Source organism: Rhincodon typus, chromosome 4 (assembly GCF_021869965.1).
Source record: "Rhincodon typus isolate 14 chromosome 4, sRhiTyp1.1, whole genome shotgun sequence".
Taxonomy (NCBI): Eukaryota; Metazoa; Chordata; class Chondrichthyes; order Orectolobiformes; family Rhincodontidae; genus Rhincodon; species Rhincodon typus.
The window spans coordinates 37318215-37335343 of record NC_063335.1 but is presented as its reverse complement, the minus strand read 5'-3'; the positions used below and the strand labels follow the sequence as shown (position 1 = coordinate 37335343).

General features: G+C 39.1%; 1 protein-coding gene across 1 annotated transcript; it reads right to left on the bottom strand.

Moving 5' to 3' along the window:
* Positions 1–3451: 3451 nt before the first annotated feature.
* Positions 3452–14234, bottom strand: LOC125482923 (zinc finger protein 407-like). Its single transcript, XM_048595716.1, has 2 exons — positions 8773–14234; positions 3452–3570 (listed from the first exon to the last, which is right to left on the bottom strand). Exons 1-2 carry the CDS (start codon positions 14162–14164, stop codon positions 3452–3454), a joined length of 5511 nt encoding a protein of 1836 aa, XP_048451673.1. The 5' UTR covers positions 14165–14234.
* Between the last annotated feature and the right edge of the window lie 2895 nt (positions 14235–17129).

The window sequence follows — 17129 nt, the reverse complement described above, 5'->3', positions numbered from 1 at the left end:
CAGCGAAAATCACTTCACGGCCAGCCCACCTCATTGCTTGCATGAAAACGAGAAGCCACCAAGTTTACTCAGATCTTCAGTTGGCAAGCCTAGCTACAAGATAAATTATTAAATCACACTTCTGAAGTGCTTTTAATGTGGTAAAATGTACTAAGATGTTTAACACTAACATTATTACCCAAAATGTGATACCAAGCCACACTTGGAGATATTAGGGCTGATACCAAAAGTTTAGTCGAAGAGTTTCATTTAAATGAGGAAAGTGAGGGAAGAGATGCTGAGAAGTTCAGAGAGGAACCTACAGAGTTTAGCACACAAGCAATCAAAGGCAGAGCCACAGTGGTGGATCAATTAAAACTGGGAGAGATTAGGCAATCAGAATTGAAGGACCAACTGTATCTTGGACAGACATGTGGCTGGAGGATGTAACAGAAATAGGAAGGGGCAAGCTCTTTAAGGTAGCTGAAAACATGGATGAGAATGTTTTTTTTAAAGTCAAGGCATTCCTTAGCTGGCAGTCAATACAGGTACAATGAGGGAACAAAATCTGATCAAAGTTAGGATAAAAGTAGCAGAGTTGTGGATGAGCTGCTGTTCATTGAGACAATGGACAACATCCAGGTTTGAGCTGATAAGTGGCCTGTACTTTTCATGACAGACAAACGTCAGGCAATGACAATCTCCAACAAGAGAAAATCTAACCATCACCTCTTAACATTCAATGCTATAAACATCCTGGGGTATTACCGTTGACCAGAAAATGAACTGCACGACCCATTAAAATACTGTAGCTACAAAAGAAAATCAGAGGCTAGGAATTCTATGATGAGTACTGTAATTCATCTCTTGTCTCTCCAAAGTCTGTTGATCATCTACTATGTACAAGTAGAGTTTGTGATGGAATACTCTTCACTTGCCTAGATGAGTGCAGCTCCAATGATACTCAGGAACCTTGAGACTATCCAGGAGAAAGCTGCCTACTTGAATGGTACCCCATCTATCAGCTGGCACATTCACTCCCTCCACCATTGATACACAGCAACAGCAATAGGAGACCTTTACCACCGAGGACATGGGCAGTAGGTGCACGAAGACACCACAACCTCCACATTCCCCTCCAGGTCATACAACCATCTGACGTGGAACTATAAACACTGTTCCTCACTGTCACTGGGTCAAAAACTTGGAACTCCCTTCCTAACTGCAATCTGAGTGTATCTACACCAGACAGACTGCAGCAGTTCAAGAGGACAGTTACCACCAACTTCACAAGGGTAACTGGATATTGACTACAAAACTGGCCTTGCCAGCAATACCCAAAACGTGTGATTAAATAAATAGAAAATGGAGGCAAGATTGAAATTGGGTAATATCACAGAGTAGAAAAAGGCAGGCAGTCACAGTGACGGCACAGATATGTAAAGCAAACATGAAATAATATTGATGAATTATTAATTGAGAAGTGTAACCAGCTATACATATGATTCAATCAATTACAACCTAACTGAAAAGATGCTGAATTCAAAGAGAGAAGCAGTGAGGTAAAATTAAAGACTAAGGGTTGGGTCTCTGATGCTTTCATACAGCATGTACTGTAATTTAAAAATGGTCAGCTTTAAAATACTGTATCATGGGGAACAATGAGGAAGTTAAACAATGAAAAAGGCACACACCCAGGGATTAAAAGGACAATTAGTAAAGAAAATATTGAAAATTAGTCATGTCAAGCCAGTATGTGAATCTCTTGACACAAACCAGGGAATGGCATCTGTAAAGAAGAAATTTGGCTGGGTTAGGAATGGATCATTCCCTAATCTCATCAAAAAACTAAAAATGTCAAAAAAATAGAATTTGTAACATGTCAATTTAGGCCAGTTTAGTGCCACAAACTCATTTCATTGACCACATCGTCAAGGAAGCCTAGAGGTACCCTGTATATTTTCTCAGCCATCCAATTCCTATCCATTCATCAATCACATTTTATTTTCATTGATTCAGCTCAAGAGCAGCAGAACAATGTGACATTATTTGGGTGGGTGGTGATTGGGCATTCACAGTTCTGCTGATATGTGTCTCATGGGCTTTGTCTAACCTCAGTAAATTTCAACGTGTGGGTTGGTAAATGTTTGACAGGGTAATAAAAAGAGAATATGCGCTGATTGGCAGCATGTGACAAATGGTGCTTCACTGGAGCTTCAACTTTTCACCACACATGCATAAGACTTGGATGAAAGAAAAGGAGAACTGCATATCCAAATGTGCAGGTGACATCAAGTTGGATGGCACATTAAGTTGCAGGGGCAGAGACCCCAGTTCTGGTCACCCAGTTATAGGAAGAATATTAGTAAGCTGGAGAGGTTTCAGAAGAGACTTACCTGGATGTTGCCGGGCATGGATGGTTTGAGCTATAAAGGCTGGATAGGCTGGGACTTTTTTCACTGAAGCATAGGAGGTTGAGAGGTGACCTTATAGAAGTTTACAAAATAATGAGGGATATAGATAGAGTTAATGGTAGTTGTCTTTTCTCTAGGATGGGGGATTTCAAGACTAGGGGTCACATTTTTAAGATAAGAGGAGAGAGATTTTAAAAAGACATGAGTGGCATTTTTTTTAAACACAGAGGGTGGTTGATGTGCAGAATGAACTTCCCAAGGAAGTGGTGGATGTGGGTACAATTACAACATTTAAAAGACATTTGGATAAGTACATGAATAGGAAAAGTTTGGAGGGATATGGGCCAGGAGGAGGAAGCTAGGACTAGTTTAGTTTGGGATTATATTTGGCATGACTGGTTGGAACAAGGGTCTGTTTCCATGCTGTATGGTTCTATGACTCTGAGTTTGAACCTCTCTCTGACACAGCTTTGCAATGTGGATAAGTGTGACAGTATCCATGAAAAATCAAATTGAACTATTTTCTTAATGTTGGAAGCTCAGTCTCATAATCCAATAAAAGCTACAACAGGGTACAAATATAAAATGTAATCAAAATTGATTGATATCCTTTATTGCAAGAGGACTGGAGACAAGGGTTCAGGCAGGCTTGCTTAGACCACAACTCCTTACAGTTTTATTGTAGTGCCTTAGAAATCAATCTTGGAGGTGATGTTGTGCATATTCATCAGAATTATGGCAGGGTATTAAGAATAAAATAACGAAAGCAGGTTATCTAAACCTGGCCTATATTCCCTCAGGTTGTGAAAGAAGATGAGTGATATAACTGAAGTGTTTAAAATGATGAACAAAATTGATTTTTACAGATATGTATTCACTGCTGAGTGTATCCAGAACAAAGTGACACACATATTTAACATTAGATCTAAGCCATTTAGAAAGCACTTTAACTGATCTTCTTACAAAAGGACAATTCTCCACCTGTCAACATTTTCTTCTTTTCTCCCTCATACGCTTATCTACATCCCCCCCGAGCCAAGTACATTGTGCTATTCACCTCAACTATACCTTATTGTAAAGAGTTCTGAATTCTGACCACTTTCGGGTAAATTAGTATTCTCTTGAATTCCTTTATTAGATTTATTAGTGACAGTCTTATATTCATGATCTGCAGTTCCTGAGCATAACAATGAAAGCAATATAATGAAAAAAGTGTTTTTAAACCTTTCTAAGCTTATATTTCCTGTATGCTTCAAATTCTACCCAAAATACCAATATTACACTAATCTAATATTCCCATTTTTGCAGCAGTCTTGTTGATTGCTAAATTAATATTTAGTGATCTCAAACTAGAAGCACTTCTGTGCTCTAGACTCACTTCCAGAGATGGATCAACACATGGGTTTATGAAATCTTTAGCAAATCCTTAACAGAGGCATCATGCAAATATGTTTCACTTAAGCGCAGTACAATAACTTCAAGTATATTCTATAATGATTTGCTTCATCATAAATGCTATTCAGAAATACTCTATAAGCATATATTTTCACACATTTTAACATGTTTATGTTCAGATAGGGCCATGTGTGGTTACCAAGCCTGTTGGACGGCTTCATCGTTCCCAGGACCCCCAAAAATTCTTAATGCCCACCCAGTGACACATCAGGTCCAGCCATTTGTCATCACACACTGGATATTATATGCACTAGATTAGTTCAGAGTCAAACCTAGATTCTAGACTTGACAAATGGTGATGGAACAGCTCACAGTACAACAAATACCAATTGCTGGAGGAGAAAAGGAACTGCTATCAGCCCCAGAAATAAATGGCATTACATACAAAATTATCCACTGGTTTTCATCTTATTTAAAGGGACTGGACAGATCTTCCTCATTCTGGATCTACCTTGCCAATGGTTAGGAAGCACAAGTAACCCGAAGCCTTTTTGTTTCACGTTATTCACTCGTGGGACATGGGTGTCATTGGCTGGCCAGCATTTATTGCCTGTCCCTAGTTGCCCTTGAAAAGTTGGTGGCAAGCTGCCTTCTTGACCCACTGCAGTCCATGTACTAAAGGTAGACCCACAATGCCCTGAGGGAGGAAATTCCAGGATTTTGAAACAAGAGTGAAGGAACAGCGATACATTTCCATGTCAGGATGGTGAGTGGCTTGGTGGGAACTTGCAGGTGATGGTGTTCCCATGTATAAGTGCCCTTGTCTTTCTAGATGGAAGTGGTTGTGAGCTTGGAAGGTGTTGTCTAAGGATTTTTGGTGAATTTCTGCAGTGCATCTTGTAGATACTACATACTGCTGGCTACTGAGCATTGGGAGTGGTGGAAGGAGTAGATGTTTGTAGATGTGGTGCTAATCAAGCAGGCTACTTTGTCTTGGACGTTGTCAAGTCTCTTGAGTTTTGTGGAGCTGCATTCATCCAGGCAAGTGGGGTGTACGGCACCACCTGCTGACTTGTGCCTTGTAGGTGGACGACAGGCTTTGGGAAATCAGGAGGTGAATTACTTGCTGCAGTATTCCTAACTTCTGACATGCTCTTGTAGCCACTGTATTTATATGGTATGTCCAGTTGCATTTCTGGTGAAAGGAAACCCCAGGATGTTGATAGTTCCCTGTGATTCTGGATTTCCTTGCTGATTAAAAATCTCTCTATCTCAGCCTTGAATATACTCAATGGCCCAGCCTCGACAGTCCTCACCAGTAAAAATTCCACAAATACTGAGAGAAGAAATTCCTCCTCATCTCTGTCCTAACAGGGTGACGCCCTTACTCTGAAATTATGTCCTTTGATCCTTGACTCTCCCACAACTCCCAGCAACTGCCCCGTCACATCTAAGAATCTTATAAGTTTCAATAATGTCATCTCTCATTCTTCTAAACTCCAGTGAGAGTAATCCTACCTACTCAACCTCTCTTCATGTGAAAATTCTTCCATACCCAGGATGTATTCCATTTATATGCCATTCCATTTGCCCTTCCCATTACCTGCTGAACTTGGATGCTAATCCTTTATGATTCATGCATGAAGACTCCCAAATTTGTGTGTGCTGTACCTTTCTGCAGTCTTTCCCCATTTAAATAATATTCAACTTTGCTCTTCTTCCTGCCAAAGTGCATGATCTCACATTTTCCCCACATTATATTTCATTTTCTGTTTTTACCCATTCACTTAACCTCTGCTGCATCCCTCTATAGACACTTTGTGTCATCTTCACTATTTGCCTCCCTAGCTACTTTAGTGTAATCTGCAAAAGTACACTCATTTCCCCGATACAAGCCTTAACATTGTAATATCTATAAATAATCGTGGCCCACGGACTGATCCCAGTGGCATTCCACTAGTTACAGTCTGTCATTCTCAAAATAACTCCACTTATCCCAATCTACTGTCTTGTACTCATTAGCATTTATTTTTATTCCTTCATGGGATATTGGCTGGGCCATTTACTAACCATCCCTAACTGCCCTCAAGAAGGTGGTGGTAAGCTGCATTCTTGAACTTCTGCAGTCCTTACGTTGTGGTTACACCTACTATTAGGATGGAGTTCCAGGAGTTTGACCCAGTGACAGTGAAGCAATGGCAACTTAATTCAAAGTCAGGATGCTATACAGCATGGAGGGGAACCTACATTTCCCAATAATCTGCTGACCTTGTCCTTCTAGGTTATAAAGGTCACAGGTTTGGTAAGTACTGTCATAGGTGTCTAGGTGAATTAATGCATTGCAGCTTGTATATAGTACACACTGATGTCACGGAGTGCTGTTGATGGCAGAGGAAGTGAATGTTGAAGGTGGTGGAATGGGTTGCAAACAAACCAGCTGCTTTGTCCTGAATAAGATTAAGCTTCTTGATGGTACTTGGAGCTCTGTCGCTTCAGGTAAATGAAGAATATTCCATTATACCCCTTTGCTTATGCCTTATAAATGGTGAACAGCCATCAGGTAGATAGGAGGTTACTTAGTCACCATAGAATTCCTGATCTCTGACCTGCTCTTGGAGCCATTGTATTTACAAAGTTAGTCCAATTCAGTTTATGGTCAGTGATAACTCTTCCACAAAGTACTGATAATGGGGTTTCAGCAGTGATGACTCAATTGAACATCAATTGAACACCAAGGGGAGATGGTCATTGTCTAACACATGTAGCTAAAATGTTGCTTGCCACTTAACAACCCTAGACTGGATATTGTCCATGTCTTGCTGCATATGGACATGGGCTGTTTCAATATCCAGCAAATTGCTTCTTGCACATCCCTGATTTTCAGGGCTTCAATACCAGTGTTCTTTTCTTCAGTTGCCAAAGCCCAATGTTGTATAGTTACTTATTCATTCTCATAGTGTCAGATCCATTGCTAAAGACCTCCAAGTTTAAAAGCCTGATTATGCAAGCTGTTTTCTTTTAATATTCTGCCATCATAAGCAACATATGCCAATCTTGTCAACAATGCCCACACATAATGAAAGAATTTTTAAACATTAAGAATTCTTAAAAGCTACTTTTTAATGTATTACAAGCCAAATATCTGTTTCAATTTTTAAAAGAAAAAGCATGTCACGAACAGTAACACTGAAAATTAGAGGATGGAAAGCCTTCATAAAAAAAAAAGGACCTGACTCCTTTCAAGGAGCTGAAGATTTCCAACAAAGGACAATGAAGCCTGAAGATAAAAGATAGAAGTGTTGGGAGTGCTAGTATCCCAAGGTCACTTACAAAGCACTGCAATATAATACGAGGAAAAAAACATTCACACAATGAAAACTATAAGGTTTCCATTTTCACTGTAGTGTGACTATTCAGAGTTCTTTCTTGTCATCCTTTTTGCGTTTTTGAAGGATTTCCCCTGGGTTCCCAAGCCCCCAGCAACGCTCTTACCATGCAAATACATCTGCCCCGGAGATTTAGACAAATTTACAAACTGAGTGCTGGGAAAAGAATAACTAGTCCATCAACTAGTATCATTCAAGTTATGATGGCCAGAACATCAGGACTAAACATCCACTCCTCCCAGTTAGTTATTTTACCAGACTCCATTGGATCACCTCTAAATCTATACTAAATTAAACAGACCAAGGTACTGAACCAGAACAGCAAGGGAGCCACACCTGATCTTTCCATGTGCAATTGCCAAGTACACCTGAAGCAAAACCTGCCATACAATATTGTATGGTGGTTTTGCCTGAAAATATGATTTGCATAAACATAAGTTATTATTGTTCATGTCTATTTAAAAGAAAACCGTGCATCAATCATCAGCTTTCCATTTTCTCACTATTCTGCTACAATCAGATCAAAAATCTATACAGTTTTATAGAATAAAATCACACTATACTTGGTATTGGGAATGTTTTCCAATGCTGCAAGGTCCAAAGGTCAAAGTGTCATTTACAGATAGTTATATTACTTTAGCAATCACATTAACTTGATTGTGAGTAGGATTAGCACATATGGTCAAACAGAAGAAAGATCAACTGCATTCAGCAATACTTAACCTACTGGACACACCCTGGTCTTAAATGTATCCATTGCAAATAAAATTTACATTTTAAATTATAGAACAAATCTTAATGGATAAAGAATGATTAGCTATCAAAACACAAGGGAAATTAAGTGCTGAGAAGCCTGCATTGATTATTTTAAATTATTGAGCTTAGAACATAAAACATCTTTGACTCTCTTCTAGATTTGGTATGCTTTTAGTGAGCTTTAGCACATTTACAAGACTTATGGACCATAATTACAAGGGAATTCAGGTAATAGACACATCAGTTATGGGCAACGTATATTAACCAGACAATTGCATAAGACTGCAAAATGCTCACCACTTGTGCAGACTTATCAATAAGTATCAAATAATGCAAACACTTAATCCTGGGCCTCTGAGATCAGAGACTGCTAAAAGTAACTGACAATTTAAAAATGAATATTGTGAAAGGTAAACAGAACTATTCTGTGGCCTCATTCCAAGTGTAAGTAGCTTCTTGAAGTCAATCCACAGTTGAGAACCTGAACAAAAAACTCTTCTTGCGCATGAATCGAAAAAAAAGTCTTGATTTTGCACAGACAATCCTTCAAAGTAAACACAATGCTGTGATCAATTTTCAAGAAATCAACAACAAAAGTCAAGGAACAAAAACAGAAAGTGATGGAAAATCCGAGCAGGTCTGGTAGTAGCAGTATCTATGGAGAGAAACACAATGAACATCTAGAGTCTTTGACACTTCGTCAGAACTTTGCCAAAGGTTCTCCAGCACTTTCTGTTTTTGTTTGTTTCAGATCGCCATAATCCACAGTTATTTGATTTTTAACAAAAAAAAAGGGCTAGACTTAAAATTCAAGTGGGCAATGCCAACATATATGTACGTACCAGTATGCGTACGGATGTGAGCAAGAAATGCTAGTGAATTGCTGCTTTTGCAGACCTTCCCACAATATTTGCAGACATTGCCTTGATTTTCCTGCCGCTCACAGTTTATCTGTTCTGTGTCTTCCACAATGTATTTGTTCACTTCCCTCAGCATTTCCCCATGTTTCTGCTTGATGTGCACAAAGAGGTACTCCTCTAAATCAAAAGCTGTGTTGCACTTGACGCACTTGAAGGTAGCACCACCTTCTGGCAACTCCTCAATGCTCTCCTGTTCCATTCGTTGGTGGCCCATGCTGGCCAAATGCTGATGCAAGTTACTCTCTGTGTAAAATGATTTGCCACACAGGAAGCAGTGGAAATGCTTTTCCGCAGAAGGATGTTTCATGGCAATGTGAACATTCAACCCATTTACACCATCTGCCAGGAACCCACAGTCCTCACAGCGAATGCGTTTGGGGTATTGAAACAAGGATCCTTTATTTTTTCTCTTCTTCACAACTTGCGAAGTGTCAGTCTTATAGACTGCAACTCCCCACTCATCTGGCGAGATTCCATCAGCTCCCTGGCTATCTTCACTGTTATCAGTGCATTCGGATTTTTCACTCCCGAACTTGTTCTTTAATCTTACTATAGATGCATCAAACTCAAAATATTTTTGGAATCCCTTACATTGCAAATCAAGCTTAAGGCTTTCACCAGTACCTTCAGTTATTTCCAATTCTTGATTATTTTCATTTGCACTTTTCATATCCCTGGTCTTCTCCTTTAAATCTGTTTCCATTTTATTTTGATCATCTGAAAGACTTTCATTACCTCCAAAATCATGTGAGGCTTCAATGCCACCTTGCGCAGTCATCTCCGTTCTAGCTGCCTCCGTGACGTTTTGATAGTTGCTATCAATTTGTTGTACATGGTTAACATGGGTATGTTCTGAATTCTTCTGAGGTTGCCAATGACATCCACCTTCTACGGAACTTCCTTCAACATCTTCTGTGGAAGCCAAAAGTCCTACTTCCATATTCTCTTCCTCTGCAATGCTGCAGTTATTAGGTTGATTTTGACCTGGATCAACCATTTCATTTGGTCTGCTATCCAAATTAGAAGAACTTATCTCCTTAGCCACTTCAGTTGGTTTAATATTTTGTTTATCTATCCATCTCTCATCTGCCTGGGAAAGCTGTTGAAAATCATCCTCTTCTGCCTGAGAAGCTTCAACATGTAAATCAATATCATTGTTCTTGACATTAGTTTTCTGTAACGTGACAACGTCTTTATGACACCTACTTGTATCTTGCTCACTGGGTAACTCAGAAATTTGATTTTGGATTGTTTCCAACACTGATGACTCTAATGACGCAGATTTCAATTTTGCAGGATAACTTTCCGTATCCAGAGATGCATTCGAATGTGCAGTATTTGCTTCCAATATTCCAGAATAAGCTTCAGAGGAAATTTCTGAATGACATACAGTTGGCAGAGTTTGAATACTTTCTTCCTCTTCAGCCATTTCATTTTGTAAGGATTTTATCTGATTTTCTGCCATCTGAGACACTGGTACTGTCTCTTTCGCTGCATTGACCTCTTCACTACCTTCTACTGACATCGCTGTTTCAATCACACTTGACAGAGACTTTTGGATGGCATCTTGAGAAGCCTTTGATGTGTCTCCTTCCTTGTTCCAGCTCCCTTCATTCATTCGATCCTCATTTCCTTCTTTGTGGCTTCTGTTCTCTGGTGTATTGGTTGGCATTGTACTGGAATCATGCCCTTTATTTGGATTTAATTTGAGGTAGGACCGACTTTTAAGTTTATGTTTCTCGGTGATTGCATGTCTCATCATTTCACGACGTGTGACAGCATAGTAAGCACATGCCATACAATAGTAGTCAAAATCTCGTGTGTGTTTACGTTTCACATGCATCTCAAGGGTAGCAAGAGAGTAAGCCATAAAACCACAATACACACAAGTCGTGGTGTGGTTTTCTTTCCTTTGCTTTGAGTTGAACGAACTACCATTTTGTCCCGTATCATTTGATTCCACATCAAGAACTACAACTATCTCATTCTGATTTTCCACTTTCTGTTGATCTTGCGTTGAAGGAAAACTCTCTAAATTCACACGAATACTGTTCTCAGTACTCCCAGATGGGTTCTCCGCACCAGGAATCTCTGGTTTCAAACTTTTGCTGCTGTTTTGAACATTTTCAGCCATGGAAACAGCGGCAACATCAGTCACAATCACTTGTGAGTTACCCTTATCAGGAGATGTGGTAATTTTTCTGCAAACTTCAGTCTTGGAGACATCAGCCTGATTTTTATGTTTCTTGGTGTTACAGTGACGATCCATGTCTCCTTTGGTGACAGTGTAATAGTTACAGGTCTTGCAGAAGTAGCTGTATTGATGGCTGTGTTTCCGCCTTATGTGAATGTTCAGATTTGTGACACTGGAAGCCAATAGTCCACAATAAAGGCAAGTTCTGGAAATATTCCCCTTAGGGCGCCCTCTTTTAACACTTTCTGTTGACTGAAGATCACTGCTTTTCTGAACGTCTTCCACATTGCCTGCATCCCCTTCTGGTATTTCCCAAGTTACAACAAATTCCTCTCTGGGTTTTGATGGCTCAAGAACCTGAACATAACCTTTATCTATTTCAGTATTGACATTCCCTAAAGCCCCTGGAGTCTTCATGGTCTTTTGAACATCCTGAACACCAATAGACACTTCTTCAACACACTCCTCCACTGATGGGCCAAGATTTATTTTCTTGGCATTCATAATGTGCCTACTTCGTTTAATATGCTTCTCCATAGCTTCCTTGCTAATAGTGTAGAGGCTACACACTTTACAAAAAAAGCGATACTCTTGCGCATGTCTCAGTCTTATGTGTTTTAAAAGGACTGAGGCAGATCTAGCTTTATAAAAGCAATGTTTACACTGCAATTGGGGTCTGCTGTGTGTTGATCGTTTTAGTATATTCCCTGCAACTACTCTTGTGATAGAAAGCTTTTGAGGATCCTTTAACAAAGGGTTTGCTTTCGGTACAGTAGTTTCTTCGCTTGTATCTGATAAAGAGATTTTATTTAACTCTAGTCCTCTCAGCTGCAGTCTTCCAGCTTGCTCAGTTGTGGTGTCTTTCTGCTGTGGGAACATGTTTTTTACGTGATCAGTACCAACATGGTCTGCTAGGTCATCTTCTGATACAAAGTGCAGTTTGCAAGGTCGGCAGTAAGAAACTATTTTGTGTTTTTGATTCATATGATCCTTGAGAGTTTCTTCATCTGAGGTCACAAAGGTGCACAGCCAACAGTCAATCTTGGAAAAGTTAATTTGATGCCTGTTGCTTTGACAATGCTTTTCGAAGTCACCTTTTGTAACACAAGCATAGCCACATGGTCGACAATGGAACACCATTTCCTTTGTATGGCGCCTCTTGATATGCACCTCTAGACCTTTTCGGTTCTGAAATAAATGGCCACAGTACGAGCAGGTGCGGAGGGCTTTACGATCAGCAGGGCTCAGCTTCGATTCAGGATTTTCAACTTTAGAGACTTTGTTATTTGCTGGATTGGCAGATGGGGACTCAAGGTTTTGATTCCCTGAAGTATTTTCAATGCTGTTTTCAACCAATGCTAATGAATGAGGTACTTCTGACGGGGTTGATACTCCTTCTTGATTGCCACTTGAGCAACTTACTTTAAATGCATTCTCATCCTCTAGGTTCGCCTCAATGGGTGTCATATCAGTAGTTTTACCCTGGTTCTCAGGTTTTCCTTCGAGTTGCTTTGATTCCTGGGCAATCAATTTGCTTGTTTCTTTCACATCACCATTCTTGCTTCCAGCAACACTGACACTTTTTTGCTGTGCTTCAGGAAAAGCCTCTCTCTTGTGAGGAAACCGGTCTTGACCTCGACCTCGACTATTATTCTTTGATGAAAGGTTAGCTTTTCCTTGGAGCTTTCTTGGAGACCTTTGGTTTGCCACTTCTTCCTTGGAAAGCCTGATTCGTGTACTCTTGTGTTCAGAATTGACTTTGCAGCATGCAGTGCGCAGTCTCAGGCTGACATTACCATTTCCAGAGCGCCTTAGTCTTCGATTAATGCCACGTTCTTGCAGAAGATTAGTTGGTTCTTTTGCACTTCTCAAAGTTCTTCTGTGAGATGCCTTTCCAGCACGACAATCATTAAGCTCTATTTGATCATTTGTCATTGGCATTTTATCACTGCTTCCTACTTCCACACAGAGACTATTGCCAATTCTTGTTGATTTGTCCAAACACTCAGTGCTTTGCTTACCATCCTTCTGAGCACAACATCTGTTCCTTGTCGTTCTCAAATTTCTAGGCCTCTTATTTAAGGGTTTTGCACTTCTTGCTTTGTCTTTTGCACCATTTTCGCCAGAAAGACCCTTTTTAGAAAGCAAGTGTATGTACCCACCCCGTGCAGCGAGGTTCTTGCGGCGAAGATGAGTCTTCCCACGACAGTGGGTTTTCAGCAGGTTTTCATCATAACATTGATAACCACACAGATCACAACCTAATCTTTCTTCCTGGAAGTGTTTGTGCTTGAGATGAGCTTGCAATAATGCTGCACTCTCTGCCTTGAATTTGCACTGAGGACAAAAGTGTGCCTTGGATCGTTTGGAATGGTTCTCTTTAATGTGTTTGTCCAAGTCATACCGTGAAGGTAATAAATGGCCACAGAGCCTGCAGTTAAATCCTTCTTTCGTATTTGTATCTTGACTTGTGCTTTTAGCTTGTTTTTTATGGCGAACTGAAGATATGTGTTTTTCGTAACTCTCCTTGGACTGGCTGGTAATATTACAAATATTACAAACAAAACAGTTGTCAGTGAAATGACACTGATCCACATTAGTTTTTAGTGAAGCGTCTTTTTTCCGTATAAAGTTATAAGATAGGGACAGTGAAGTTGCTTCAACTTTGACCTTCTTAGTTCTACGCTGACAATCTCCAGGTCGTCTTTCAAACAGCACACTGTCTATCACAATATCATTTTGTACGTGCCTGGGTTTTGAGCTTGCTGGCTCCTCCTCATGGGTTAAAGCCGAGCCTTCTGCAGTCTCAATACTCCCACTGTCTTGAGTTTGTTCCAAAGTGTCTAGCTTCTGTCTTTTGGCCGGCGGGACCTCTCCACAGGGACTCTTACCACCCTTAGGTCTGCCATGGGCCACCTTTCCTTCCAAGGTAGTGCTTGTGTTCAAGCCCTTGGTATTCTCCAGCTGTGGGTTTGCTTTTCGTCTGCAACGTCGGATCAAACTAGTGTGTGTATTTTGTCCAATTGCAGGTTTTGCTCTGGTTTTCCCAATTTTCTCTTCATTGACTGGCAACTCAACCAACTTGCCTTCAGAGTCTATGGATTCTTCATTTAAATCCATTGTTGCAGTTTATGATCAAGGTATTTCATGTTGTTGACAGGGCAGCATCAGTAGAACAGATCTTTTTATTTCCTTTGACCCTAAAAGTAACAGAAAAAAAAATTACTTTTGTAATTCAACGGAAAAAAATAACACAATCTACAGGTTACCATAACAATGAAATAAAATGGAAATAGTAAATTTAAGAGAAAGTCCCTTTGTAAAATGTGATGGAGGTATTTTAAAGTAAAGAAGCAATACCTTTTTTCCAGTAATCTTATCATTATTCTACTCCTTCACTTGAGATACACAAAATAAAATGCTTCAAATCATTATTATACCATATAATATTGGACACACTCTCAAAAGAAAAATATTAATGCATTTTAGTAGGAAATGACAATAAATAGGCTACAGTGTGTATCCTTTTGCTCATATGTGTCTTCACATATAGTGCAATAGTGTGTAATTATTGCAAAGTATATAATTGTTAAACTCTGAAGTAAAAAATTATAGGTTGTCAAAAAAATTCAAAAAGGGAATCCAACAACAGAACAGAAGGGAGCTGGTTACTCCCTGGCTGCCTATACAATATTTATACTTTTGAGCCCAACTGCAATGAGAATGTCCAGTATAGTGCACCCTTACAATTTGACCACATCTATACTATTACAAAAAGGAGAGGAAAAAGACTGCCCAATAAGCACCATGTGTGATGGCACTCTATATTATCTTTGGCCAGTTACAGTACTGCAAAGTGATTGTGTAATCATCCGAATCCTCCCTTCTTGGCCTTGAACTTCTCTATTTTTATAATCTCCTCCAATCCCATAACCCTCCAATATAGCTGCACTTCTCTAACTTCAGCCTCTTTAGCATCCCTGATTTTAATGGTTTCAGCATTGTTGACCACAACTGAAAATGCCTCAGCCCTGGAATTCTTTCCTAAACTTTGCCACTCTCCAACTCCCTTTATTTCTTTCGGAAACTGCTGAAAACCTACATCTTTAACCAAACTTTCACTCAACTGCCCTGTTATCTCCTTCCTTGGCTTCATATTATGCTTTGTTTTGCAACCTCTGTGAACTGCCTTGTTGCATATTATAACAATAAAGACACCATACAGTGTAAATACAAATTGGTGATTTTTATTTATTTAATGATTAACATCTGAAGAAACTTTGATAAATGAAACTAAAGAATGAAACTGATGCTAATTAATTTTAATTCACTTGCTCCCTCCACCCCAGGAGCAAAAGGACAGCAAGTACAAGTCAGGACTAAAAGTAAGGTCCCATGTTATCTTTGATGGCCTTTGATTTTTTTTCCACAGGTCATTCCTGCATAATACTATTATGTAAACATTAACACCTGCATTGTACTCTCATTTAACAGTCAAATGCAAACAAGAAAAGTGTTTCTTGTAGCTGATGTGGCATATACTTATTTTTAATAATACATCAAAGATTTCAGGTCTTTCAGTTATGTGAGTAAACATGTACTTTACATTGCCGTTCAGAGCATGACAAAAAGAAAAATGCCAAAAGTGCCCTAATATGATACATAAAGGAATTGTTGACATCCCTTCTACAATCTCATATAAAAATCTTTATGATTGTCACAGTTGGATTGGTGAGCTGTGAGGGAGGGACATATAATCAACGATGTTGGCATGATTAAGTTGCAACAAATCAACATCAATTTTTACACAGCAGAACTCCACAACGCAAAAAGCTTAAAAATGAATGGACTCTATGATTGCTGTTCATCATTCACTTTGACAAGCTTTTAACAATTTTAAATTATCACCAGTGGTTAACAATATTTTCAGGAAAAAAAAATGTATTTAATAAATGGATTCATCAAGTAAAGCAAGTTGGATAAGCAGAGAAAGCAAACATCAATCAGTGTAAAAGCTTATATTTGCATGAATAAAAAGAGATGCAGGGCACTGCTGAATGAAAGCTCGTAGTTGAAAGGAACATTACGGTATCATTTCAAAGGGAGGTATGATACCATCACCAATCTTACAATTTCAACACTAAATCTGTTGCCAATTATTCCCACAATATTGATTGGTAACTTTTATTTAAATAGAAAATTCAGTATGTATTTATAACAAACAAGTGGTTGACACATTGACAGAAATGTGTGGCTATATTTTCCAAACCCAAGAAAATGTGGGCCATTTGGACTCTAGGTCAATAGCTATCTCACAACCAACATGACTAAAACAGACTGTATGGTTAGTTAATCTCTCTGCTGTTCAAGAATGCTTGCTGTGTGCATGTTAGCTGCTGCTGTACATTACAATGTCGAATACATTTCAAAAGTGCTACTTTGGCTGCAAAGCTCTTTGGCACATCCCGAGTCTTGATAAGTACCATATAAATGCATTGTCTTTCTTGCTTAAACCTATTAAGCCTGTAGCAAATAACGGAACACTGCTGAGCAGTATGTTTTTCCAGACTTCTTGGGAAAGGGAAAGGCTGCCGCTATTTAAAATTTAATAAAAACTTTAAAATTTTGAAGAAACATACACAGCTGCCTGTAACGTTAATGTCTTCCATGTCATTGTGATGATTGAAAAAAGAAAAATGTGACTGAGATCGAGGCTTGTAGCAGTTAAAAGGAATGTTCTTGAATAAAAAGGGTAGGCATCTCTGATTTTTCTGAAAGCCTTTCTGTTTTGTCTCTGTCAAAAATCAAAAATTGTGGAAAGCTATACCAGACCAATTACATGACTCAGAAGTGTGTTTCTCAAAAGCAGGACACTCTTTTCAGATTCTGGCACTTCAGAGAGCTAGCATTCTATGGCTGAGAAATAGAATGCTAAAATGAGCCTTCCTAAATTTAAAAACTTCATTATGGTTAATTTGGATAAGAAGCATCATTCAATTTGCATTTCCAAAGAAGTATATTAGTTTGTGTACACTGAACTCTAAACAAGCAAAAAGAAACTTGCAGTTTATAGTGCCATTCTTGA

Coding starts and splice junctions, on each gene's coding strand:
- LOC125482923 (XM_048595716.1), bottom strand. CDS start 14,164: ATGGATTTAAATGAAGAATCCATAGACTCTGAAGGCAAGTTGGTTGAG. Junction 3,571..8,772: donor TCACATCCGTACGCATACTG/GTACGTACATAT, acceptor TGTTATGCTCAG/GAACTGCAGATCATGAATAT.